Source organism: Panthera leo, chromosome D2 (assembly GCF_018350215.1).
Source record: "Panthera leo isolate Ple1 chromosome D2, P.leo_Ple1_pat1.1, whole genome shotgun sequence".
Lineage (NCBI taxonomy): Eukaryota > Metazoa > Chordata > Mammalia > Carnivora > Felidae > Panthera > Panthera leo.
In genome coordinates, this window is record NC_056689.1 from 79,581,125 (window position 1) to 79,605,709 (window position 24,585).

General features: G+C 58.0%; 1 protein-coding gene across 2 annotated transcripts in view; it reads left to right on the forward strand.

Annotated features, from left to right (window-relative positions):
• Window positions 1-24,585, forward strand: part of LOC122201867 (phospholysine phosphohistidine inorganic pyrophosphate phosphatase) — a 120,275-nt gene that overhangs the window by 51,987 nt on the left and 43,703 nt on the right. The window contains exon 7 of one of the 2 annotated variants that reach the window (XM_042907823.1): window positions 4,382-4,544. The exons of the other annotated variant lie outside the window; for it this stretch is intronic. Within the exon in view, the coding sequence (XP_042763757.1) occupies window positions 4,382-4,544 (163 nt within the window). Of the gene's footprint in view, window positions 1-4,381; window positions 4,545-24,585 lie in introns of those variants that run through there. 2 annotated transcript variants of the gene reach the window in all.

Sequence of the window (24,585 nt, forward strand, 5' to 3'; positions counted from 1 at the left end):
CTTTGGACACATCCCCACCGTTCTCCGAGCCCTTCCTTACTTTTCTGGCACAAAGAGATGTTTCAGGTTCATAATATTCTGTCTTTGCGTCAGCCCTGGAGCCGCCCATTTCTCAAGGAGCCCTGGTTCCTTTTAGTGGAGAGTGATATTTAGAATGGAACCCTAGGGCACGAGGCGGTCTTCCCACGCCTGGGGGGGCGGGGGGTCGCTGTTCTGAGACCCTCTGAGCGGACAGAAGTAGGACACACGCACTTGCAACTGACACGTCCACCCATCAGCACCTGTGAATCTGTACTACCAGAAACAGCACACTCACACCAGTACCTCTGATTCTAGTCCGACACCACAGGGCTCACTCATCCCAGCCTTACGCTTTTGCACATTTGTGCCTTCCTTCTACAGGGAGAAGCCTGCTTTACGTTATTCTCTCTCCATTTACGTATTTGCTCAGTCCCCCTGAATGTCGCCAACCTGACCTTGCCCGGCTGCTGAGTACCTGCTCCTCGCCCGCCCGCTGCCCCAGGGCCCCCTCCCCTGGGTCCCTGGTCCCCTTCCCATGCCCAGGCGCCACGGGCTACACTCCTACAAGGAAGGGGGGGAAGACCCCAGACTTCCGCTGCCTCGTCCGCCTCCCTGCCGTCTCCCACCCTGCTTTGTACGTGAAGGGATGAGTCTTTGCCAGTTTTGTTTTCCCCACGATGCCTTGCACGTGTTGGGCGCTCTGCATTTGTGAAACTGAGCAGCAACCGTCTTCCGTTGGCAGGGGCCTTTCGGCTTCCCAGCCGTTTTCACGTTTGGGGCCCCCTTCCGAGCCTCAGGGTAGGCGGAGAAAGTCTGCTGTTTTCTGGGGAAGAAGCCGACTCATCTAAGGTCACCCCAGCCAGTAAGGCCATTCCAGGGCATTCGTCTGTCACAGTTGTCCCTATGCCTGGATGAAAGCCTAGCCCTGTCGTGTACGTGTTCGTGTGGGAGAAGGGACCATTTGTCCTTGGCTTCCGGGCACTCACCTGGGCTGCTGCTTGGAAGGCTGAGTGTGGAAGACAATAGACAGAGGGGAGCCCCAGGCTCATGTCCTGGCTCTGCCACTTACCAGCTGGAAGAAACGCCGAGCCTCAGTTTTCTCATCTGTAAAATGAGGGTTTAGGGGGAAGTACTCCCTTTGGTACAAAGGAGGAGCCCGATAAATACCCAACTGTGGGGGGGATAGGTCAGCGATATGACACGTGTGCACAGCACAGCCGGGCCCGACCCTCCAGAACTCTGGGGCCTTCCTGAGGGCAGGCCCAGCCAGGCCCCCACCTCTGGGTGGAATCACAGTCACGGCACCGCTTTGAAAATTCGCCCCTAGAGACCACGTCCTCCGATTTCCAAGACATTCTCGCAGACCGGCTCTTGGCCTCCCCGTGTGTGGGGGGACGGCAGTGCTCATGGACGGCGGGGCGGGAAGAGTCCGGGTACGGCCATGCTTATTTCTGTTCCTGCTTGTAGCCTTGTGGCAGCCCGCCAGCATGGCCCGGCACAAGCCTCCGTCGGGGGAGAGACGCTCGATTGGAAAAGCTGGCTTTTCTTTAAAAAGCACGAGTGCAGTAGGCTCTACCCCAGCGTACTGGGGCACCTGCTCTCCGCCGCCCTCACCGCCGTGCTAGGAGACGTGGCCCACGTCGGCTGCCTGCTGCTGCCACCAGGAGCACATCTGAGAGGCAGCTCAGCTTTGCAAGCACCTGCTGTGTGTTCAGCAGTGTCGAGGAGGAGGAGTTCCCAGCCCGGTGCCGGGCACAGAGTGTTTGTCCAGAGGGGCTGGGAGGAGGGGTGCTCAAAGAGGACTCTGTGAGATGCAGAACGCAGGGGGTGAGGGATGTAGGGTGAGGGTGGCCGCCCAGGGGATCACCCGGTCGGCAGGGACCGTGTTTGCCCTGCGTCGTGTCCCGCCCCGAGCGGGCACAGGGCTGGCCGCTCTGCAGGCTCTGAATGACGGAGTTTGGGGGTGGGGGCTGAGGATGCAAGGGGACCCGGGATGGGAGCCTGGAGATGGCGGGCTGGCCAGAGCAGAGCCCTTCTGCCGCTGCAAGAAACCCTTAAAGGCCCCAACGCGTGACTGAGAGGTGGGCGGGCTGCAGGAGAAAGGCCCGCGGTACGGCCGCCCGTGCTTCAGGAGCAGACGCCCCTCGTGGAGCCAGCTGGGTGGCCACTGCGGGGGGACTTGTATCATCATCTCCCCCGCCCCGGAGGCAGGTGGAGGCAGGTGCAGGATCTGCCTGGGTCTTTGTAGCACAGCACCGGAGCCTTTTCTCCATTTTTTTTTTTTTTTTTGCGTGTCCTGTATGTGGGGTTGTAAAGAGAGCTGATGGCAGGGAGGGGACAGCAGTGGCTCATCAGAAGCTGCAGCGGCGAGGGCAGGAGGCCTAGGTGGGCGCCTTTCAGCCCGACCGGCCCTGGCCCAGGGGCAGGGGGGCCTGGGGGCCTGGGGAAGGGCCTGGGCTTCGCGGCCCGTGGGCAAGGGATGGAATGTCTGGCGTGTGACCCCGCGCGGGCTGCTCTCTGTGCTCCATCTGGGTTTTACGAAGCCGTGAGGTGCAGGTGAGCCTGCCATGAGCCCGGTCCCCTCCCTCCCTGGTGCCTGAGTGGAGGTCTCCCCTGGCTTCTGGCTCTGGCTTACATAGGGCTGGGAAGAGCTCATTGATCAGGCTGCATAAAGTAGCAGTTAGGCGGGGCGCCTGGGTTGGCTCAGTCGGTTAAGCGTCTGACTTCGGCTCAGGTCCCGAAATCACACTCTGTGAGTTCGAGCCCCGCGTCGGGCTCTGTGCTGACGGCTCAGAGCCTGGATGGAGCCTGCTTCGGATTCCGTGTCTCCTTCTCTCTCTGCCCCTCTGCCTTTCATGTTCTCTCTCTCTGTCGAAAATAAATAAACGTTAAATAAATAAAGCAGTAGTTAGGCCTTGAAAATAGTTCCAAATTAAGACTTTGCCAGAATCTGAGTATTTTCTCGCGTGCCCTGGTCTTTGGAGCCTCGTGGTTAAGCACACAGGTTCCGGGACCTGCCGGGCTGTGAATCCCAGCTCAGCTGTTTCGCCAGGGGCTGGTTACCTAACCTCTCTGTGCTTTAGCTTCCTCACTGTGGGTGGTGAAGTAAGGTGTCTTCTTCCTAAGGTGGTTGGGAAAACACAAACTGGCCGCAGCAGAAAAGGGACCCCCTGCACCAGAAATTGGTTCATTTACTCTCAAAGCAGCTGTGTGGGATGGTTAACTGTTCTTTTCTTTGCTTGTATAATATAATTTATTGTCAAGTTAGCTAACATACCTTGTATACGGTATGCTCTTGGCTTCCAGAGTAGATTCCCACAATTCTTTGCTTCCATACAACACCCAGTGCTCATCCCAAGTGCCCTCCTCGATGCCCACCCATTTTCCCCTCCCTTGCCCCGCACCCCTCCCATCAACCCGCAGTTTGTTCTCTGTATTTAAGAGTCTCTTATGGTTTGCCTCCCTCCCTCTCTGTTTGTAACTATCTTTTTCCCTTCCCCTCCCCGTAGTCTTCTGTTAAGTTTCTCAAATTCCACATGTGAGTGAAAGTATGATATCTGTCTTTTCTCTGACTGTCTTATTTCACTTAGCATAATACCCCCAGAGGATGGCTAACTATTCTTATTTCCGAGCGGTTGAGTAACTTGCCTGGGGTCACAGAGCTGGTGAGAGCTGGCCTTTGAACCCCTAGTCCCCCATGTGCAGGGTTCCCTGTGATTACTGTCTCTCCATTTGTTTCTGTATGGTTTTAAGTTAGTCCGGTGGATTTTTATTTTTATTTTTTTGATGTTTATTAATTCATTTTGAGAGAGAGAGAGAGAGAGAGAGCCAGCAGGGGAGGAGCAGAGAGGGAGGGAGAGGGAGAATCCCAAGCAGGCTCCATGCTGTGAGCACAGAGCCTGACTCGGGGCTCGATCTCACGAACCATGAGATCATGACTCGAGCCTAAATCGAGAGCTGGACGCTTAACTGGCTGAGCCACCCAGGTGCTCCAGTCCAGTCAAGGCGGCCACCAGGGACGTGTGCCGTGAGGTCCTGCCGGGTGGGGGCTGGTGCCAGGAGGAGCCACTCACAGCTGCCAAGGGAGCTCCGAGCCACAGGGCAGAGAACGTGGCTCAGGGTCCTCAGGTCGGGGCTCCAAGCCCCAGTTCTGCTCTGGCCCCTCAGGAGAATTAGGGGGATCCCTGTGGGGCTTCCAGGCCCTACTCCTGGTTCAGCCGGACCAGCTGTCTTGTCTGTATCGGGGTTCCTTGTGAATTCCACTGGGCAGAGGCAACGGGTTCTGCTTCTTCCGAGCATTCGAAAGCTTCAAGGAGCACTGTCTTCAGATCCCGTCCACACCCCACCCTCCCTTTTACAGGTGCAGAGGCCGAGACAGGCTAGGAATTGAGCCGGGGGCTGAAGGGGCCCACCCCACCCCTGTGTGTAGCCCCACCTCACAGCCGAATGGACCCGGCCTTCCTTGGACTCCCTCCCCAGCGTCCCCCTGGAGGCCTCACGGGTGTTGTGGAGACTGTATCTAGGGGCTGGCAGGGTCCAGGTGGCGTGTGGAAGTCATCCCCCGCCCTGTTCTGGCCAGAGTCAGCCAGGAGGGGAAGGGGTTAACCTGTTTGGGACCTACCAGTAGAGGGGAAGCACCAGTGTCCCCACAGGAAATAGTTTCAAATAAATTCCTGTCCTGCCTCCCTGCCGCCCCGGGACGGAAGCTCAGTAGCGCCTCCTAGTGTCCAAGCTCCTCTCTGCAGGCCTGAGAACACTCTAGCCCTGCTCCCCGACCCGTGTGTGGTGGGCAGGCCGAGGGACCCCAGAGCTCCAGGGAGACCAGCTGTCCTGCAGCCAAAGTCCAAGTCTCCCAGGTCGGCGGGGGCGGGGGGGGGGTTCTGTAAGCCGAGGCCTGGGGGAGCTGAGGGCAGGCAGGGCTGGGGGAGGGGAGGGGAGCAGAGAGCTTCAGTGTCACTGTGGAAGGGACTCTCTGAAGGCAGGCAGGAAGCAGGACAGGCCCCCATTCGGCAGAAGACCATTGGGAATCTGATGCATCGAAAAACGGATCTTGTGTTGCCGCTCCGAGCCGGGAGGGTGGGGTCGGATTCGGCAAGGATCGGCTTGGACAGTGGCTCTTGGCGGGTCAGGTTGGAAGCTGTCAGTAGTCCGTTAGCTCCTGGGGGATGGATGGACTGAGCTGTGAGGGGCTGGGCGCCTGGACTGTGCCTCCTGCCTCTGCTACGGACCGCCAGGTGATGGCTCAGGCCTCCTGATCGCTCAGGTAATGAAGCTAATAGCCATCTTTATAAAGTTTATTTATTTATTTTGAGAGAGAGAGAGAGCATGGGTGGGGAGGGGCAGAGAGAATGGGGGGGGGGAGAGAGAGAGAGAGAGAGAGAGAGACACAGACCTAAGCAGGCTCCTTGATGTTAGCGCAGAGTCTGACGCAGGGCTCGAACTCACAAACTGTGAGATCATAACCTAAGCCAAAATCAAGAGTCGGAGGCTTAACCAACTGAGCCACCCAGGCACCCCAGTAGCCATCTTTTTAGAATAATCCAGCACTTACCAAGTGTAAGCAGTGGGGCTTTTCCTCCTTTGTGCAACCAGCTTGCAGGGTAAACACAGTTTTCTGGGTTTTAAATGAGAAACTTGAGCATCAGAAACAGTAATAGCCTGGGAGTCGAACCAGGTGTGTCTGACTCCAGAGCCTCTGCTTGGAATCCCAGGCGAGCTTGCCCAGACTCAGTTTCCCCACCTGCCGTCTCTGCCTCCACCTTGCTGCTGAGAGAGGTGCTGGGAACACGGAGCTTGGGGATCTCCTGGGGGCCTAGGAACGTGTTGGGGGTGTTCGCGCTCTCTGTCCATGTGGCAGGGCTCCCCGTTGTTGCCGGAAGTGGGGACTCGGGCTGGAGGCGTGCATCGGGCCTGCAGAGAGTGGGCGGCGGGCATGCCCGCCCAGAGCAGGCCGTGCAGAGGCGAGGTGGGGAGGCCAGGCCTCCCAGGGCACCTTCTGCCTGGCTGCCCCGCTCCAGGCCGGAAGCAGCTGGCGTGAGCCCCACTCTTTCTTGCGCCCCAGCACGGCTGCCTCGAGGTGCTGTTTATAGGCTGCGCTCATTGTGGATAATGCCTGCGCCTTATCTCATCCATCACACTGCCCCCATTTCACAGATGGGTACTGAGGCCAGAGGGCCGGGTGGCCAGCGTGAGGGTTGGTCCTAAGAGCCGGGCTCCCCGTTTCCTGCTTTCTGTGCCTCCTGCCTCGGGGGTGGGACGGGGAGATCTCAGCCAGGGGTGAGTAATGTAGACTGCATCATAAACAGAAGCCTCTGGGCTTTATTTTGCCCTGTTACAAGCGTGTGTGGGTTTCTACCCCCAAGCGTGAGCTGCCACAGAGCAGAGACATGGGGTGTAGGTTGGGCTCAGATTGGGGGTGTGGCCCAGGTGATGAAAACACCCTCTTAGGACCTGGCAGAGTCCTTGTCCTCTGCTGTGACTGAGCCCCCTTCTGGGCCATTCCCGTTCCCCCTTCCCAGGTGACCCCCCCCCCCTCCCCTCCAAGCCTTCCACCCCGGCGCTGAGGGCTGGGCCCACCCTGCGGGGTCTGCCGAGCACCCTGCCATTTGCTGTCGCTTTTCCCGCGGTCTGCAGGTCTCGCCTCGGTGGGTCTCACGGCCCTGCCACTGCCCTTCTGCTTCCCAGAGTGCCGTCTCCCGGTTGCCCTCTCTTCTCCCTGTGGGATGTTTGATGTGAGGAAAAGAGAGGCCTGATGCTGCGAGGCCCTGGTCTGCACACGCCCGGCAGCTTCGGGAGAGCAGACTGCCGCTCCGAGCCCCCCTCAGCCCCCCTGGCCGAGGGGAACACGGTGGACAGGCCTCCCTCCCCTGAGACAGAGGGCCACGCGCGTCTGCCCCGGACCGCGTGGCTGCCCACGAAGGGCTGGCAGTGCAGATCTGGAAGACACCAGTGACGGTGAAGGTATGGGGACGGATACTCCACGGAGACTCACACATCTAGGAGAACCCTCGGGAACTCTCCGGGTCCTTTCCGCCCACCCCATCTCACAGAAAAGTGAGCCTCCGAGTGGCTTCTGACTTGCCCGGCTCCTGCAGCTGTTGGAAAGCTGACTGCATCCTAGAGCCTGGGTGTGCTCACCAGTGCGTGCCCTGGTTGCCTCTCAATTCCTGCAACAGAGGCGTGGCGGAGGAAGGAAGCACTTCCTGAGAAGTTTGTGCTACCTCCCCTGACATTTCAAGGCACTTTATTTCTCAAAATATTGTCGGGATCGAGTTATTTTTAGCTCGGCCTCGTGGGATCGGAGAATACTGTTGCTGCCGCTTGGGCACACGGACTTCTAGTGTAGACCGGTTCTGCGTGACCTCTTTCTGGGAGAGCCACGTGGTCTGAGGAATTGTGGGGCGCCCGTGAGGCGAAGCAGAGCGCCCCCAACTGTTCCCTGTGGCTCAGCGACCATCTTGAAACCAGAATGCCCCCCCATCCCCAGGGTGCGGGTTGGGGACGCTGGAGCAAAGCATCTCCAGTCAAAGCCACTTGTCCGTCTTCCCATCCTGCTCCGGTCACTTCAGGCCTCAATTTCCATATCTTTTTTTTTTCTTTCAACGTTTTTTTTTTATTTATTTTTGGGACAGAGAGAGACAGAGCATGAACGGGGGAGGGGCAGAGAGAGAGGGAGACACAGAATCGGAAACAGGCTCCAGGCTCCGAGCCATCAGCCCAGAGCCTGACGCGGGGCTCGAACTCACAGACCGCGAGATCGTGACCTGGCTGAAGTCGGACGCTTAACCGACTGCGCCACCCAGGCGCCCCATCAATTTCCATATCTTTAAAAAGGGAATGTTAAGAGGATCGACGCTCAGGTCGGGGAGAACAGAACAGCGTATTCTGCGGAAAGCATTCAGCACGTTTCCTGGCATGGAGTGAGTGCCCAGCGAATACTGGTAGTGTTATTTTTATTGGAGGGAACTCGGGCCCCAGGATAACTGTGAAGGGAGGGACTTGACTTCCAGGCACTCGGGCCTGACCGACTCCGTGGCATTGCTGTACCGGTGTGGATGTGTGAGCCCTTTTCCGGGGAGATGCTCTGGGTGCACCGGTGCCGTCCGGCCTCCCGAGGCTGGGGGGTCTCCCACCCAAGCAGGGGCCTGCAGCCTGAGCACAGGCTCTGTTCTGCTCTCCACAGTTTGAGTGGGGATTTTGCAGAGGGCCTTGGGCTGGTGGGGGCCGACGTCTCGCACCCAGCTGCCCACTCTGGCTGCCTGGAAAACCGCCATGGTTCCTGGTGCTCCCGTGCAGCTCGGCGCCTGGGGCCTGCAGGGGCCTCGGCTGTGGGGAGCACACGCATCGTCTCCGGCAGGCCCTGATGCGGCCCCCAGCCCCAAGGGGCTGCACGGGTACAGGCCCCGAGACCGGTGGATCAGAGTGCTTAGCAGTTTATAGAAGACACTTGTCCTCTCTCCTGTCCCCTTGAGCCCAGTCCTAGGTTCTGGGCTCTTTTCTCTCCCAAGAGTTGGAGCCAGAGTGTCCTGGTGGCAGAGCAGGCTGCAGCCTGTGTCCACACTTGGTCCCCGTCCCGATGGATGGAAGGAGCGAGGGGGCTTTGAGGGGCTCTCCTGAGATACACCTGCAGCCCACACTGCTGGAAGTGGAAGCCCGTGTGGGCTCGGAGGCTGAGTCACCAAAGGCCATCGTCATGCATTTGCCCTCCCAACCTTCTCTTGGTGCCTCATTAGACCCGACTGGACAACCGGAGGCAGTTGGGGCCCGGGTCTGCCGCTGGGGCCAGCCTGGAGGTACTGTGACTCTGAATGGGGCCATCGGTGGGGCTCTGACGCAGGGTGACTTCCACTTACTTGCTGACTTACATGTTTACAGATAATGATCACAACAGCCTGAGGAGGCGAGTATTAATATATCCCCATTTACAGTTGGGGAAACCGAGGCACAGAAAAGTTGGGTTCCCCACCGAGAGCACACAGCAGCTCGTGGGCACTGGCATTCTGTTTCCAGTCTGAGTGCTCAGGCTGGGGCTGTCCATGGCACGTGGTGTCGAGGGGCATCTAGGGGCTCCCCGGGGGGCTCCCACTCTCATGGGATCTCACAGATTGGAGCTGCCCTCCCGCATCAGGCCCGCTCTGGCCTTGCCTGAACTTCTCTGGCCTCTGTATGCAGGGACTGGAGAGAGGGACTGAGAGCCCCACAGTGACCTGAGTTCATGAGCGGCCAGAGGGAGGTACCATCTGTCCTGGACGCCCTCTGCCGGCACAGGCCAGCCTGAGGCCGTGTCGCCCACACCTGGGGCTGCACACCCCATCTGGGAGCCATCGTGCCAGTGGGACGAAGCAGAGATGCCCCAGGGAGGCCGAGACTTAGGAGCCTGGGAACAGGGTGTGTTTCTGGGCTCAGGGCCTTTCCCTCAAGATGGAACATCTCGGCTGCCAGAGCTGCTCCCAGCACGAATTCAGTTGTTGGTATTGAGCGCGTGCTGGGGTGTATCTTGCGTTTCTCATCTGCCGTGTGGTGGGTTTAGCGGGGCCTGTCTGGGCCGGAGCACCCACAGCGGCACACGGAAAAGCCGTTTTTACCTGGAAGAACTCCATTAATCCTCGGAGTGGGGGGGGGGGTAACGTTTTTGATAAGGCCTCCAATGTGGTGGGTTTTTTTTCTTTTTACAAAAATTAATGGGATTTTTCTGATCGTGAAAGAAATCCATACCTTTTTAGGAAAATACAGAAAAGCACAAGGAGGAAAATCCACAATCCCACCTCCCACAGGGAATCACAGTTAGTGTTTTGTTTTGCCTGTTTCTTAAAAAAAAAAAAGTTGTACTAAATGAAATCGTGAAGCCTGGCTTTGGATTTAAGATCGTACTCAGAGTCGCTCGCATCCGAGCGTGCTCCTGTCCCTGGGATGTGGTCGTGCTCTCACAGAACTGCAGCCTCCTGGCCTCCCAGCCAAGCTCCCCGGGACCCAGCCAAGTTCCCCCGGGGTGGAGCCTGTTCGGGAAGCTGCCAGCCCAGCCAGAGCAGGACGGCAGGCTGGAGGCCCCCCCCTGCCCTCTACCCCGGGCTGACTTGAGCGACAGAGAAGGTCAGAGTCAGGCATGTTCCTCCTGGTCCCCTGGGTGCAGGGAAAGCCCTGTCATCCCGTCCTGTCTCTCCTCTCTAGAACCCCTGGGTAGGAGGAATTGTGTCCCCCCCCACCCCCACATGCCTGCCGGCCCGGAGCCCCTGGAGACCAGGAGCAGACTAGTTGCTGGCACGGAGGGAAGGACACGTGGCAGAGAGTGACAGGCGGGCTTCAGCGGCCACAAACCTGTCCCATGAGTGGGTACTGGCAGGTGGCCGTGGAGATCCTGGGGGAGGGTTTGTGAGTCCCTCTCCTCCCTGCCTCACCCCTGCCCGGGCTGGTGGGGCACAGCCAGCCCTGGATTTACCCTCCTCACGGGGTGGCCTTGTGCCCTCACCGGTGTGGGCAGCAGGGGCAAAGGGCAGGAAACTGGCACCCGTGAGTTGCAGCATTGGCCGCACTAATGGGGGTGGGGTGAGCGGCCTCCACGCACCCCTGGCTACTGTTAGCCTCTGTGCCAGGGTTCCGTTTACAGAGGTCAGGATTCTTTTTAGATTTTTAAAGCTTGTTATTGACATGTAACATACAGAATAGTGTACAGAACTTAGGTAAAAAGCTTAACAAATTTTTATTAAGCGAACACACCTGTGTAAGCAGAACGTGACCGACCAGTCCCCCCAACCCCCCCCCCCCCCCGCCCCCGAGTCTCTTCCAGTCACTTTGTTCCCTGAGATAATCACCACCCTGATGACCTCTCAAAGCAGAGATTAGATTGCCTGTTCTGGAACTTACTGTAAAGGGAATCATACCACATGTATTGTTCTTTCTCATGGTCAGACTTTTTTTTTTTTTTTTTTAATTTTGTTTGTTTGTTTATTTATTTTGAGAGAGACAGAGAAAGTGCATATGCACGAGCTAGGGAGAGGCAGAGAGAGAGAGAGAGAGAGAGAGAGAGAGAGAGAGAGGGAGACACAGAATCTGAAGCAGGCTCCAGGGCTCCAGGCTCCAAGCTGTCAGTGTGAGATCATGACCTGAGCTGAAGTCAGACACTTAACCGGCTGAGCCACCCAGGCGCCCCTCTCATGGTCAGACTTTTAAGGGGGGGGTCTGCTGGGTGGGTGGCTGGAACCGTGAGGGGTCATCCTGGCATCCGTGGTGGGAAGCAATGCTTCTCCGACCAGAGGTTGTTCAGTCACCCTGCAAACACTCCCTGAGTGTTGCTCCTGCCAGAGGAACAGTAAAACCTGGCTTTGCGGAAACCTTCGGTCCACGGGGCAGGGAGCCAGTGTAAAAACAGGCAGTTTCTCTCTCTGGGGCTGGATGGCATGGGGGCTGAGCCCACAGACGCAGAGTGAGCCCAGAGGGTGGATGGGGTCTCCCTGGAAAGGTGGAGCCTGAGCGCTGTTCTGGAGGGTGAAAGGGGAGTTTGCCAGAGCGACAAGAGCTGGGGAAGGGCAAGTCAAGAAGAAGGGAGAAGAGTCTTTGTTTTCCCAGTGGGCCCAGCTCCTATAGAGGCAGCCACAGCCCCGGCCCTGGCCCTGTTGAGGCGGGAACCAGGGAGCCACCTACCAAGTCAGAGGCCAGAGTGGTGCTTTGCTCCCCCAGCCCTTGGAGGAGGCCCACCCAGCATCACACATCCTGGCGTTAGACCCGTGCCTCCCTCTCCGAGACTCTAAGCCTGCTGCGTAGACAAGACGTGCTGTGATTCCCAGAGGCACCAGAAGAACCTGCTGGTCAGAAACGTCTCCCTGTTTTCTTCCACCATGAGACTTAAGGGTTAAGGCAGATGCAGGACAGGGGGTGGTGCGGGACAGGGGGCCGCTGTGACTTGGCCGGGACCCACCCCTTGCGGAGCCTCCGGAAGAGGTGGGAGTTGGATAGAGTCTCTTGAGGTCCCTTCCTGCTCTGCCCACCTCCCAGTTAGATGGGATGACTCACAGCGAGCGCTTGAGAATGGAGGTCAGTGACCCACCGTAAGGCCTTGGGTGCCCAAACGTGGGTGAGCACGCACGAAGGCAGGCCCGAGGGCCGAGCTGGAGACGGGGCACAGCCCTCGCCCCCAGGGGCCAGGGCTGGGCTTCAGGGGGTTGTGTGCAGAGAAGGTGTGAGGGGGACATCGAGGGTAAGGGGCTGTGTGAGGAGCTGTCCTCGGGTTCTCCGTGTGCCCTGGACGGGCCCTGACCTTGGCAGAGGCCGGGACACATCCAAGAAATGACCCTGAATCGAGTCAGGTTCACACCCTGCAGGGGCCACTGATCTTTGTTTGCAAGGGGAGCCCCCTCCTCATTCCACCATCAGAGTCTGGGGAGCTGGGTGGGCCCAGCCACCTCCCAGAACCCCTTTGGGATGCTAACCACGGGCAGGCCGGTCTGCTCAAGCCCACACGGCTGCCTTGATTTCACAGGCCCTGATTTCACCTCTGGGCTGTCAGCCCCTGCCTGCAGGAGACCCGGCATGTGTTTTTATATCTCACCACCTTGAGGTTGTGCGGGGTGAGGGGAAGGATGCGGTCAGGGCTGTGAGCACAAGCTTCAGCTCTGTGGCTGCCTGGGTCGGGCCTCAGTGTTGTCATCTCTGAAGTGGGGAGAAGGATGCCGTCCTCACCGGACCTCACAAGTAAATGCATCTGGTGCCCAGCAAGCCTTTGGTCAGGGTGTGGCCGTCTCGGCACAGACACCAGCACTTGGTGGCCGACTACATTTTGACCCACCCGTGGAGTTGGGTCCCCTGGGTTGCTGGCACCCATGGAGGTGGGATCCGTGTGCACCATGTGCCACACATTGGGGCCGGCTCCCTGGGGGACTGTGGCTCCCCGGCCTCATCCCGTCTTCCCCTGCCCCACGGATGTCAGTGTCTAGAGCCAAGTCAAAGACGGAGCTTCTCCAGGGGCGGCCCCTCCGTAGTCCCCCCGACACACAGGACGGGAAGAGGCCCTCAGCCCCTGCCTGGCCCCCAGCCCTTTGGAGGAAGAGGGGCTTCTGTGCCCCAGGAAGTTCTGGGGGATGGGAGATGGCTCCCTTGGGGCAGGCGACCGAGCAGGCGTGTCTCCACATCCTCATCCGGACGAGGGGTATATGATCATGCGTGTCCCGTAGTTAGAATCGCGCCTGCCCCCCCACCCCCTGCCCCCAGCCCTGAAGCTCCACAGGTGATCACTGCTGCCTCCAAACAAGCCGTTATTCCGGTTCACCTGTTCGGGGCCATCTCGCAGCCCCACATCCGCCCCCGGCTGTGCTTCTCCGGAGGCCTTGTACTGGTTTTCAAGAACGTGAGAACATCGGAAAGCATAGGAGACGTGTTAAAAACGTGTTCCTGAACATTAATACATATCCTCAGGTGGAACTGGGGTCTTACCGTGAAGGCTGACATCGTCATCTTGAGAAGTTCCGTCGGGGAGAAAACGCAGCCTCTTCTGCTGACGTCGGGGGCTCAGGAAGCCCAGCGATGGACAGTGGTCGTCACAGCTGTGATGGACGAGGAGGCGGGACGTGGGGCACTGAGGAGGCGTGTGTCAGGGGTGTGCTTGGAATCGGGGTGTCTCTGGCTGGCTGTCCTCCCTCCGCCCGCCAAGCTGGTGGGAAGGTCTAGGACGCGTAGGACTCCGTGCGGGCGCAGCGTCCGCAGGGGGCACCTCTCAGGGGCAGAGTGGGTTGGAAGGGACGCGCCACGGGACTGCCAGCCTCTCCTGACCTCGGATGGCTGCTAAGGGACAGGGTCACTTAGTGCCCGCTGTGCCTGGAGCCGGGCCGGGTGCTGCACACAGTCCCGCCTTTCCATGGCGGTCCCAGCCACTCACGTTTATTTATCAGAGGTGCGTTCTGTGCGAGGCCCCTGCCAGGCACTGGGAGGCCCCTGCCAAGTATTTGCTCGTATTCTTAGCTCAAGTATCAGACGCTGAATTATTTGGTCGTACTTGGGCCTGAGAAGTTGCCCAGAGGAGTCCGGAGCCATCCGAAATTCCTCCTCGGTCGTGTCCTGCAGCTGCCGAGCCTTCCCGTTCTCCTGCCTGAATATTTCAGGTCAGTCACCACACGCACTCCTTGCTGCTGCTGGCCTGGGTCCCTGTCATAACCCTCTGCTCCCATCAGGACGCCTCTGGCTGCGGCTGACAGGACACCTGACCAGCAGTGGCCCCAACCCTCAGGGTAGTTATTTACCTAAGAACACAGTCGGGCTCAGGGTCGGCATCGCCGTTTACCGGGCCGTCTTTGTCTTTCTGGTCCACCAGCCTCCATATCAGAGTGAATCCAGGTTTTTTGAGGCTTGAAGTTGAGACAAGCTGGGCAAAAGGGGCATTTTAAGAAAAAAAAAAAAAAATACAACATTAGGTTTAATGAATACACAATTAGGTTTGAGAGAATCGGAAACCTATGTTTCACCAAAAACATGTACGCGAATATACAGAGCAGCGTTATTCATGATATCCCTAGAGCGGAAACAGCCCAGATGCCCATCAGCTGATGAATGGGAGACAAAACGTGGCATACCCGTACGATGGAATGTTATTCAGCCATAAAAGAGAGTGAGGCCCTGTCAGGCTGCACCGCGTTGGTCCTTGTGAACACGGTACAGGTGCATGAAGCCAGACGCAGAAAGCCACATATTGCGTGGTTCCATTTATAGAAACATCCAAAATAGGCAAAGCTGTGGAGATAGAAGGTGGATTAGTGATTGCCAGGGGCTGCAGGGGAGCCAGGATCGGTGAGTCACTGTTTAACAGGTGTGCCTGGGTGGCTCAGTCGGTTAAGCGTCGGACTTCGGCTCAGGCCATGATCTCATGGTTCGTGGGCTCGAGCCTTGCATCGGGCTCTGTGCTGACAGCTCGGGGCCTGGAGCCTGCTTCGGATTCTGTGTCTCCCTCTCTCTCTCTCTGCCCCTTCCCTGCTTGTGCTCGCTCACTCACTCTGTCTCTCAAAAATAAATAAACAATAAAAAAATAGGTACAGGTTTTCCTTTGGGGTGATGGAATGTTCCGGAAGTAGATCGTGGGGGGGGGGGGGTGCCTGATGTTGTGAACACACCAAACGCTCCTGAAGTGACACTTGCAAATAGTGAATTGTATGTGATGTGAATTTCACCTCCATTTAGAAATGGCTTTTGATGTGGACACATTGTCACCTCATGGTCAGAAGATGGCCTGTTCTTCCACGGCTGTGGGCCTTTGCCATGGCGTGGATGTTGACAATGGTGACAGTGGCGATGCCAATGGAGATGGTGGTGACAGTGGCTGGCAGGGAGGGAACACTTCTCCGGGTGCTGCTTTCTGCGGACTTGTTCCTGAATTCCCTCGTTTAAGACTCATAACCAGGGGAGGCTTTCGCCCCCATCTTACAGACAAGGGATGGGGCACCGGGTGGGCGAGGTCCTGGTCCCCAGTTATGTAGCAGCCGCGGCAGCCAGGCGTGTGGTGGTGCTGGTGACGACGATGGCAGTCACTGCTCCGTTTCCTGAGCCCTCAGTGGGCCAGGCACGTGGGCTGCAGACATCGCCTCCGCTGTCCTCTGGTCATTAGAAAGAGCCCTCGCTTGAGCGTTCAGGAGACCGACCACGGCTCTGCGAGGGGAGGGGTGCTGCCCAGGGTCCCAGAGCGAAGTGGGCAGGGCAGGATTCAGAGCCACGCCCTCTGAGAGCCGAGCTGTGCGGTGCTGGGAATAAACCGGGTGCAGGAATGTTGCAGCACGCAAGGGCCCTTGCCCAGTTGGGGCCCTGCGGGCGCCCATGTTGGCAAGATGTCTGTGTCTCCTCCAGACCCCGAGGCCACCCCCAGGCTCCTGTGCCCCAGCCCGGGATTCCACCTCCCTGATCTTTCCACCCAGGGCTCCCCACACTAGACGTGCCCGTCACTGAGCACACTGTCCCCTCTGCTCACCTGGACCGTGGCCTTCGGTCACCCTCCTCAGTCACTGAGTCACCCCCACCCATGGCCGCAGCTCGGTCACACCAACACGGGCAGTGGCTGCTAGCTGGTCCTGTGTCTCCATCTGCCCACCTGCCACCGCCACCTCCAGTCCGTCTTCCCTGGGAGGCAGAAGGACCTAGAACCCACGCTCGATCATCCCGCTCTCTACCTTGAACAAGAAATAATGTGGTTTCATGTGGCCTGTGGCAAGTGCGGGTCTTATGTGTCCCCCTGCCCTCCAGCCTCACCTTCCCCAGACGCCCCTCCCTTTGTCACATTCCATTCTCCTTCCTTGTCCCTCTGCGTATTTACGCCTTGTTTGTATCAGTGTGTAGATAATACTGTTGTTAGAGTTTTGTGTTCTACGTTTGTACTTATTGTACTTAACGTTATAGCACGCGTATTTACTGTGGGCTTTAAATTTTCTACACCTGTTCCCTCTCATCTCTCCTACCCCTACCTCCATCCCAGAATAATCTCTGTTAACAACCTGCTTAGCCTCTCTCTGCTCCATCGTGTAAACCAACCCTCCCCCCCCCGCCCCGGCCCACACACATCCTTTAAATAATGGAATCATATTGTTTTCTTGCTTTTCTCCCTTCCCACCCCAGACACCCCCCAAGGCCATGGTAGAGGGGCTAACTCATGCTCTTCAGGAGCCATGTGTGCCTCCGCAGCGGGGACGGTCTAGCTCACTCCTCCCATCCCCCGGTAACAGAGACTCAGGTTATTTCCTTTCTCTTCAGCATTACAGATGAAAAAATATGTTTCTTAAGCCGTTTTTTCTGTTTTAAAACTGTTTCTGGTGCACCTGGGTGGCTCAGTTGGTTAAGTGACTGACTCTCGATTTCGGCTCAGGTCACGATCTCAGGGTTCTTGAGATCAAGTCCCGCGTCGGGCTCTGTGCTGACAGTGCGGAACCTGCTTGGGATTCTCTCTCTCCCTCTCTCTCTCTCTGCCCCTCCCATGCTCTGTCTCCCTCTCTCTCTTAAAATAACTAAAATGAAGTTTAAAAAAAAAGTTAAAAAAATAACTGTTTCCAATTTCTCACTTCGATGGTTTGGACTTTAGATTCTCTTAGTGATTTTACCATTTCTATGGATGTAAGTCTTTGTGGAGGAAGGAGATGTTCTGGAAAGTCTGCAGCTCGCCCTTCCCGGTGGCTGCTGGGTGGAAGTTTGAGCGTGCCGAAGGGTGAGCCTCCGTCCCACCATGTCTTGGGGGAGGTTTCCATTCTGGGTCTCCCCGGGGCCCGTGCTGAGTGCACGAAAAGCCGCCCTTGGCCCTGAGGCCCCTGCCCTGGCTCCGTGCGTGGTGACACAGCATCGCCTCAGAGGGGAAGGTCTGGGCTGATGGTCTCCCTCCTGAAGAAACAGTTTCCCAGAGCAGGGCCGCCCAGGCTGGTGAGGGTGCTCGCAGCGCTGTGAACACGGCCTTATTTGGAAAGGGTCTTTGCAAATTTAATTAGTTAAGTTGAGGCCATACTGGAGTCAGGGGGGTCCTTAATGCAAAACAAGAAGAGAAGAGACAGACACGGCGAGAAGTCCCCCGCGTGTCGACGGAGGCAGAGGCGGAGCGATGCGCCCACAAGCCAAGGAGCAAGGAGGGCCTGGGGCCGCCAGAAGCTGGAAGAGACAAGGAAGGACCCTCCCCAGGAGCTGTGGAGGGAGTGTGGGCTTGGAGCACCTTGGAGACTCCTGGCCTCCAGATCTGGGAGGGAATGAATTCCTTTTGTTTTAACAACCACCCCCCCCCAACCCCGTTTGTGGTGCTTTGTCACAATTAACATCAGCCTGTCTGTCTAGTACTGACCGAGACAAGTACATACGGGCATCTCATCGTTGAGTCTGGAAACTGTCCAGAGCCAGAGACCGGCAGGCTGGAGAGGGCAGGGGAGGGGCCTCGGGGAGACCGCAGGTCTGGGGCCCGAGCAGCTGGTGGAGCGTTGGGGGTGGGAGCCGGGCTGGGGGCCGTGGGTCGTCCTGCCTTGGTGCCCAAGTGGAGTGCCCCCCAGCCATGGTTGGGCCTCCGAGCCTTGAGCTCCGAGCGACAGGCCGGGGTTGAGATCAGCCACACAGCTTGTCCCGCAGACCCGCAGCCAGAACCTCAGAGGGGCCGGCTCTTCCGCGGGGGCCTTCTCACGGGCCAAGCTGCCCAACCTGGAAAGAACAGGAGAAGGGGGACAGTTTAGAATAAATATATGCATTTTTAAGCGCATGGCCTCTTTTAGCTTGTACATAGTATTGGTGATTGTTGTATTTAGGCCTGAAGGGAAACTAAGTCTAATATAAAAATCTAGGGACGCCTGGGTGGCTCAGTCCGTCAAGCGTCCGAGCTCGGCTCAGGTCGTGTCTCACGGTGTGTGAGTTCGAGCCCTGTGTCGGGCTCTGTGCTGACAGCTCGGAGCCTGGAGCCTGCTTCAGTGTCTCCCTCTCTCTGCCCTCCCCCCTTTATGCTCTGTCTCTCTCTCTCTCTCTCTCAAAAATAAGTAAACATAAAAAAAAAAAATCTAGCCTAATTAGCTTTTTCCCACAAAACAATTTCCAGCAATGTATCATGGACATGAAAGTGAATCTGAAGAGTGAATCTTATCTGCTCGGTTCAGAAGTGTCAGGGAAAGAAGGGATGGTTTCTGAGCCTTCCTTCTGAAAACCAGCTTTTCTTTTCTTTTTCTTTTCTTTTCTTTTTTTTTTTCTTTTTTCTTTTTTCTTCTCCTCTCCTTTCTTTCCTTTCCTTCTCTTCTCTTCTCTTCTCTTCTCTTCTCTTCTCTTCTCTTCTCTTCTCTCTTTTTTTCAGTCTTAGGCTTATGTGTAAGACCTTGGAAACTCACAGAAGAAACCATTTGGGTAGCCTTTGCCCTTAATTGGGGCATGGGATAAGGCTTCCTGCCGCACCCAGTGCTGTGAGTGGCAGAAATGGGCCTTTCCTTCACGGAATGGTCTCCCAGGCGGGGCCAGCCCCTGGCTGCATCACAGGGCCCGGTGTCCAGAATCAGAGGCTCGGGTTTGAATCCCCACCCGGTCACTGCCTGATGGGGCACTTTGGGGCAAGTGGCAAACTCTCTGAGGCTTGCTTTTCTCGTGTGTGAGTGGGGATGGTAAGGCCTCTTTGTGGGCCGTTATGAGGATTAAATCCAATCAGGTTGCGTGCATGTGAAGCGTCTGGCATGGTAATTGCTGGCCGCGAGGGAGTGGGTGGTACAGATGTCCTGAGCTCGGCGTGCAAGGCGGATGACCCGTCTCCCAGCCCCTCATGGGCCTGGGGGGTTGGATGGACTCCTCTCTTCTTCTTCATGCCTGCAAGTGGGGCTTAAACACCTCTGGTGCTGGGGAGCTCATTCCCGGTCAAGGGAGCCCGGTCCACAGTCACTGCCGTTGTCTCTTACCGTCTTTCCCGATCTGTGTCTTGTGGGCTCTGCCTCAGGCATCTGTGGGGCAGGGGACTCGTGGATGACCCTGGTCTCGTCTGTTTGAGCCCTGACCCCTGTCTCCCGCCCTTCGTGTGCTGAGAGGAGAGAGGACCCACCCCCACTCCCTCTCCTGGTAGTGCTCGCGTTCCAACGGTGCCTCTGCTTTTGTGTGTTCACAAGACTTCCGGTGTTGCGTGCAGGTGCAGGGAGAGCACGGTGCGGATCTGTTCATAGGGGTGGTTCGGCTGCAGTACGTGGAGGCCGCCGCATAAAGGCCCAGCCCCAGCATGTTGATATGCCCAGGGCCCTTCCTTCCTGCACCGGGGGTGTGTGCACGTGACTTCTCCCCACACTGACTGACTGTGGAGAAGACAGACCTGCTTCCCCTCCAGGCCGAGGCTCTGGAAGAGGGGCTCTGGAATGCCAGCTGGGGTGGGGGGGGGAGAGAGAAGGCGGGGCAGCAAGGGCAGCCCAGCCAGCACAGGTCTGAGACATCTGGGTCGCGTGCTCACAGCCCTACCATCACCTCTGTGCCCCGGGGTCACGTCCTTCCTCAGCAGCAAGGGACCAGCTCAGTGCCCCACAGAGGAGCTTGGTCTATGTGGGATCTAGAGCCGAGCTCTGGAGCCCAATAGCCTGAGTGTAGATCCTCGCCCACCACTGCATAACCTTGTAATCTTCAGTTCTCTGTGTCCTCTTGCTTGTTGTGCCTCCACTGGTACTTAACCCATCTGTAAAATGGGACCACAGGAACCACCGTCTCCCAGGGTGCTGGTTTTCATTATCACGCCCACCAGCATCAGCTCCCATCCGCCCCCTGGGGCTCCTGAGGCAACAGCACACCCCCCTCCCCACCTCATTAACCACCTGCCTCAGAGACCAAGCAGGGGGGGAAGGCAGGTCGCACCGAGGACCAGCTGGCCCGTCCCCAGAGGTGGGGAGCCCTGCTCACCTGCCTTCCCACTGCCCCAACCCCGCCCAGCTTCCAAGCCTGCCTACCACCCCTTGGGCTCTGGACTCCTACCTTTCCGAGCCCTTTTTTTAGTCACACTCGGCCATTGACAGACATCCACATCCCAGTGCCCTCATGGAAGCCTGTCCCCGCCCCTGCCGCCCCATGGGCTGTTCTCTCATGCTGCATGTTCTGGAGGGGACTCTCCCCTCCACAATCTCAGGGAGGCGAGGGCCAGCTGATGGGATGCGGTCCTGAGTAGGAGATTCAGATCCGCAAGAGCCAAAGTGGGTGGGGGCGGCCACCTTTGCCAGGGTGGAGAAGTGACCCCCAGCCTTCTGAGGTTCTGATGCTGGTGGTTCCTGCCTGGCTGGCCTGGCCTCCGCGGGAAGAAAGTCCACAGATGTGAGGGACCCAGTGGGGTCCCCTGGCGGGCCTCCTTAAGGAGCAGTGTGGCCCAGCCCCGGGCTCCCACCTCTGGCCGCCTGCTGAGCTGCCAATCTCCCCTCGGAGCCGGGGCTTGTGCTGGGACATCCAGAGGGCGCCGTGCCCCGGCCGCCTGCTCTGCGGTCTCGCAGGTTGTAGGAGGGACCCCGCAAGCAGGTCCAGCATCCTGAGGCCCCAGGACACTTCATACCTCATCCCCGCCCCCTACTGCAGGCACTTCCTGTTCTGTCTCCCTGCTCTGCCGGGTTGTCCTCTAGAACCTTTCCTTGCTGTCCGCCCTACCACCATCCATTTTCCAGGCTGACGGGTGGGGGTTCCGGGCACTCATCGCCCTATCAGAAGAGGGGGCCCTGCCCTCTGTGCCCACCTGGCCCCGTGGCCTCCCTACTCCCCATCCCGGAAAGTAGGTTAATAATATTCATCAGTCCTCTCCAGAGATAAGGAGAGAAAACCATCTCTGCCTGGAGGGGCTGAGCGTCATAATTAATGGGCTGATGAGTGTCCAGATCTTGAGGGAAGAAAGGGGGGCTCCAGTGGCCAGGCTGGGCACAGCTCTTAATCCTGGGGCCCTGCTGTCCCTGCCTCACCGCCGAGGCGGTCATTTCTAAATCAGGCCTACACGGACTGGACGTGTGGCCACCATCCTTTGGAAAACGCCAGAGATCATGCGAGCACCTCCTCTCCCCCTTGCTCCAAACCCCCAAATGCCCCTGAGCCTGTGAAGGACCAGCCCCAGCGTAAGGCCCTTAAAGCCCCAGCATTTTAACCGCCCATCCCTGAAGAATTAGGAGGACCCCCTTGCTGATTTATACGCTATACACTTGGGGTTTAATTGGAACATAATTGTAATCCATATGCCTGTTAAGGTAATTACACTTATAAACCTAATATAATCCATAGATCAATGGGTTCTGGGCTAATTAAGGCAACCGTAATTAACATTTACAAAAAACCTTGCAATTACCGGGCTATCCTTTAAGCTGGCCCTCCGAGCTGATAATGAGGGCTGCCTCAATGCTCTGTGGCCGCCTAAAGCTCTTGGATTCTGCACCTTGGGTCTCTGGACCGAGCGCTCGCGCCCTACCACCCAGGGGGTGGGGTCGGCACCCGCACCTACCACCCCGGGGCTCTGAGGCAGGCAGGTACCCGACTGATGTCCGCCACACCAGGGGAGCCAGAATCTTGTGGCTCGGCTGTCCCCGGTGCTCAGCTTGGGTTCTGGCTCAGTGGACTCCACCTGGCAAAGCAGATCTTGGAGAAAGAGAAAGAGAAATCCGCTTGTTGAACTAAAAACCAAACCCGGGGGGATATGGAGTCTCCTAGCCCAGCCTCGGAAGTTTTGGGGGCCTGTCCTCCTGCCCCACCCCCTGCACCTGCAGCCAGCCTATCCCTGTGCCCTTCTCACTGCCCTCGGGGAGAAAGTGGTGTGGGACTGCCCGCTCTTTCCCCGTGGGCCCTCCCGGGTCCATCCAGCGTTGGGGAGTTGGGCCTCCTGGGTGTGGAGGACTGCAGGTGGCAGGAGAGACCAGAGGAGCACAGCCAGTGCCCAGAGGCCGTGTCCAGGGCTGATGCTGAGGGAAACCAGCCAGGACATCTAGATGCCCTTGGTTGTCTGTGGCTTTTATACCATCTCCAAATCTGTGTGTCCGGGAAAAGGAACCCTGACTGATACAGAACGTTCCAGACCTCACCCCTGTCCTCTCTCTACCCCTTCCCAACCTCAGGAAAAGTCTGACAGCTGCATGCTCAGGTCAGGATTGCCCCTGTTCCTCTGTGTTGCCCGGTTCCTGGTAACACCAGCTTCGTGAGCTGCACGGAGGCCGGCCCGCCAGCCCCCCCACCCCATCCGGAGCCCGAGATAAGCGGCCGCCTCAGCAGGCAGTGTCCACAGGGGGATTGCCACAGGCTAATCTGTCTGGAATCTGTCCTCTTCCTGCCCAGGAAAGCAGCGGCAGTCTGGGAGGGACAGGGACCTCCTTTTGTCCTTGTAGCCCTGTCCCCTGGGAAGCAGGTGCTCCTTCAGATAGCTACCATGGGGTCCCTTTGGGAGGGATTCAGGTGCAGACAGCAGGAGCCCTAGAGCCTGTGTCGGGAGGGAGTGTGGCAGGGCCCTTGCTGGCCTGAGCTCTCTCCACCACTTGAGCTGGTACGATTTCGGCAGGTAGAAGTTACTGAACCACTTGAAGACCGGCTTATGGAATGGGCATGTGATGAGTAAAATCATGTGCTTGGAGGACTTGACATAGCGCCCGGTCCACAGCACACGCTCAGCTAATGCTGCTGCTGCTGCTGTCATTGTCACTGTCACTGACAGGGGCTCTGGAGGACACAGGGTGGATGGCGCAGGGCGCGAGAGAGCAGGGCTAGATGGAGGCGGGGCCGGGTGGGGGAGGGGCCGGATGAGCCGGGCCCAGCGGGGGCAGGGCCAGGTGGGGCCAGCATCTCGGCTGTCCCCACCACGCCGACTCTGGGTCTGGTGCGTACGGGGGTCCCAGCGCTGGCTCTTCTCCCTTGTTCATTTCTGTGCACCTTCCCGTCTCTGGACTCCAGAGATTCTGCAACTCTGGCAGAAACTCCCAGACGGGACCAGGTTCGTCAGTGGAGGAATGAGGCAAACAGGTACAGGGTATATCTCCGTGGGGACCACATGGCTGGTCAGGGCTGGCACACACACGAGGGGAGAAAATGACACGTCATAAGAACAGCTGTCGCTTACTGAGTCCCCACTGCGTGCCAGACTCTGGGTGAGCATTGCACAGACTCATTCCCTGACTCCGGACCTCAGCTCAACACAGCCGGCATTCTAGTCGCCTTCCACGGATGAGGAAGCCGGACCCAGACGGGTTGAGTCATTGGTTAGAATTCGTCCAGCAGGGGAGTGCTGGGCCAGGATTTGAATACTGCCATTCTTTTTTGTTTGTTTTTAGTTTATTTATTTTGAGAGGGAGAGAGAGAGTGAGAGCGAGAGCACATGAGCAGGGGAGGGGCAGAGAGAGGAGGAGAGAGTGAGACTGTCAAGCAGGTCTGCACAGTCCGTGTGAAGCCCGATGCAGGGCTCGAACTCCTGCACCGGGAGATCACGAACTGAGCCGAAATCGAGTCGCACGCTTAACTGACTGAGCCACCCAGGCGCCCCGGAACCCCACCACTCTTACCACCACTGTGCTCTCTCCCTCCCAAGGGCCCACTCTCTCCTGTGCCAGCCAGTGGGGCTGAGCGAGGGATGGTCTATGCGGCCTCTTCTCCCTCTCCATAGTAGAGAAGAGGAAAGATCTGGCTGGGCCGGGCTGCGGCCCCCACCCCACTCCCACAAGGCCAGCATCCCCCGGCGGGGCCAGAGAATGCTGGGGGAGGCCACCCTCTTCAGGCAGAGTCTGCTGGGTGGGTGGTGGGTGGGGGTGTCAGACACCCCTCCTCCCCAGATGGGGGCACCTGAGGTCACCTGACCCTCCCACAGCCTGGGAGGCGAGGTGTAGGGCCGCGGAGAGTGTGGGTGGGCCCCCTGTCCCCCGCATGGGGCCGCTGGGGGGCTGGCCTCCTCTGGGACCACAGTCCTGCCCTGCCTGTCGTCCAGAGCCCACATACTCTCATTTCATATATTGTATCCCATTTTCTAGTTGCCTTAAGGCAGGCGAATCACTCTTTTGTGACCGTTAGCCTCTTCATTTTCTCAAAATTTCAATGTAGCGAGTTATGTTTTCTCTTGCTGGTAGTAAAACTGTGGGCATTCCTGGCACACATGGACTTGCTGGTCAAAAGATGTGCAGGATTCTAAGGTTTTTGGTGCTT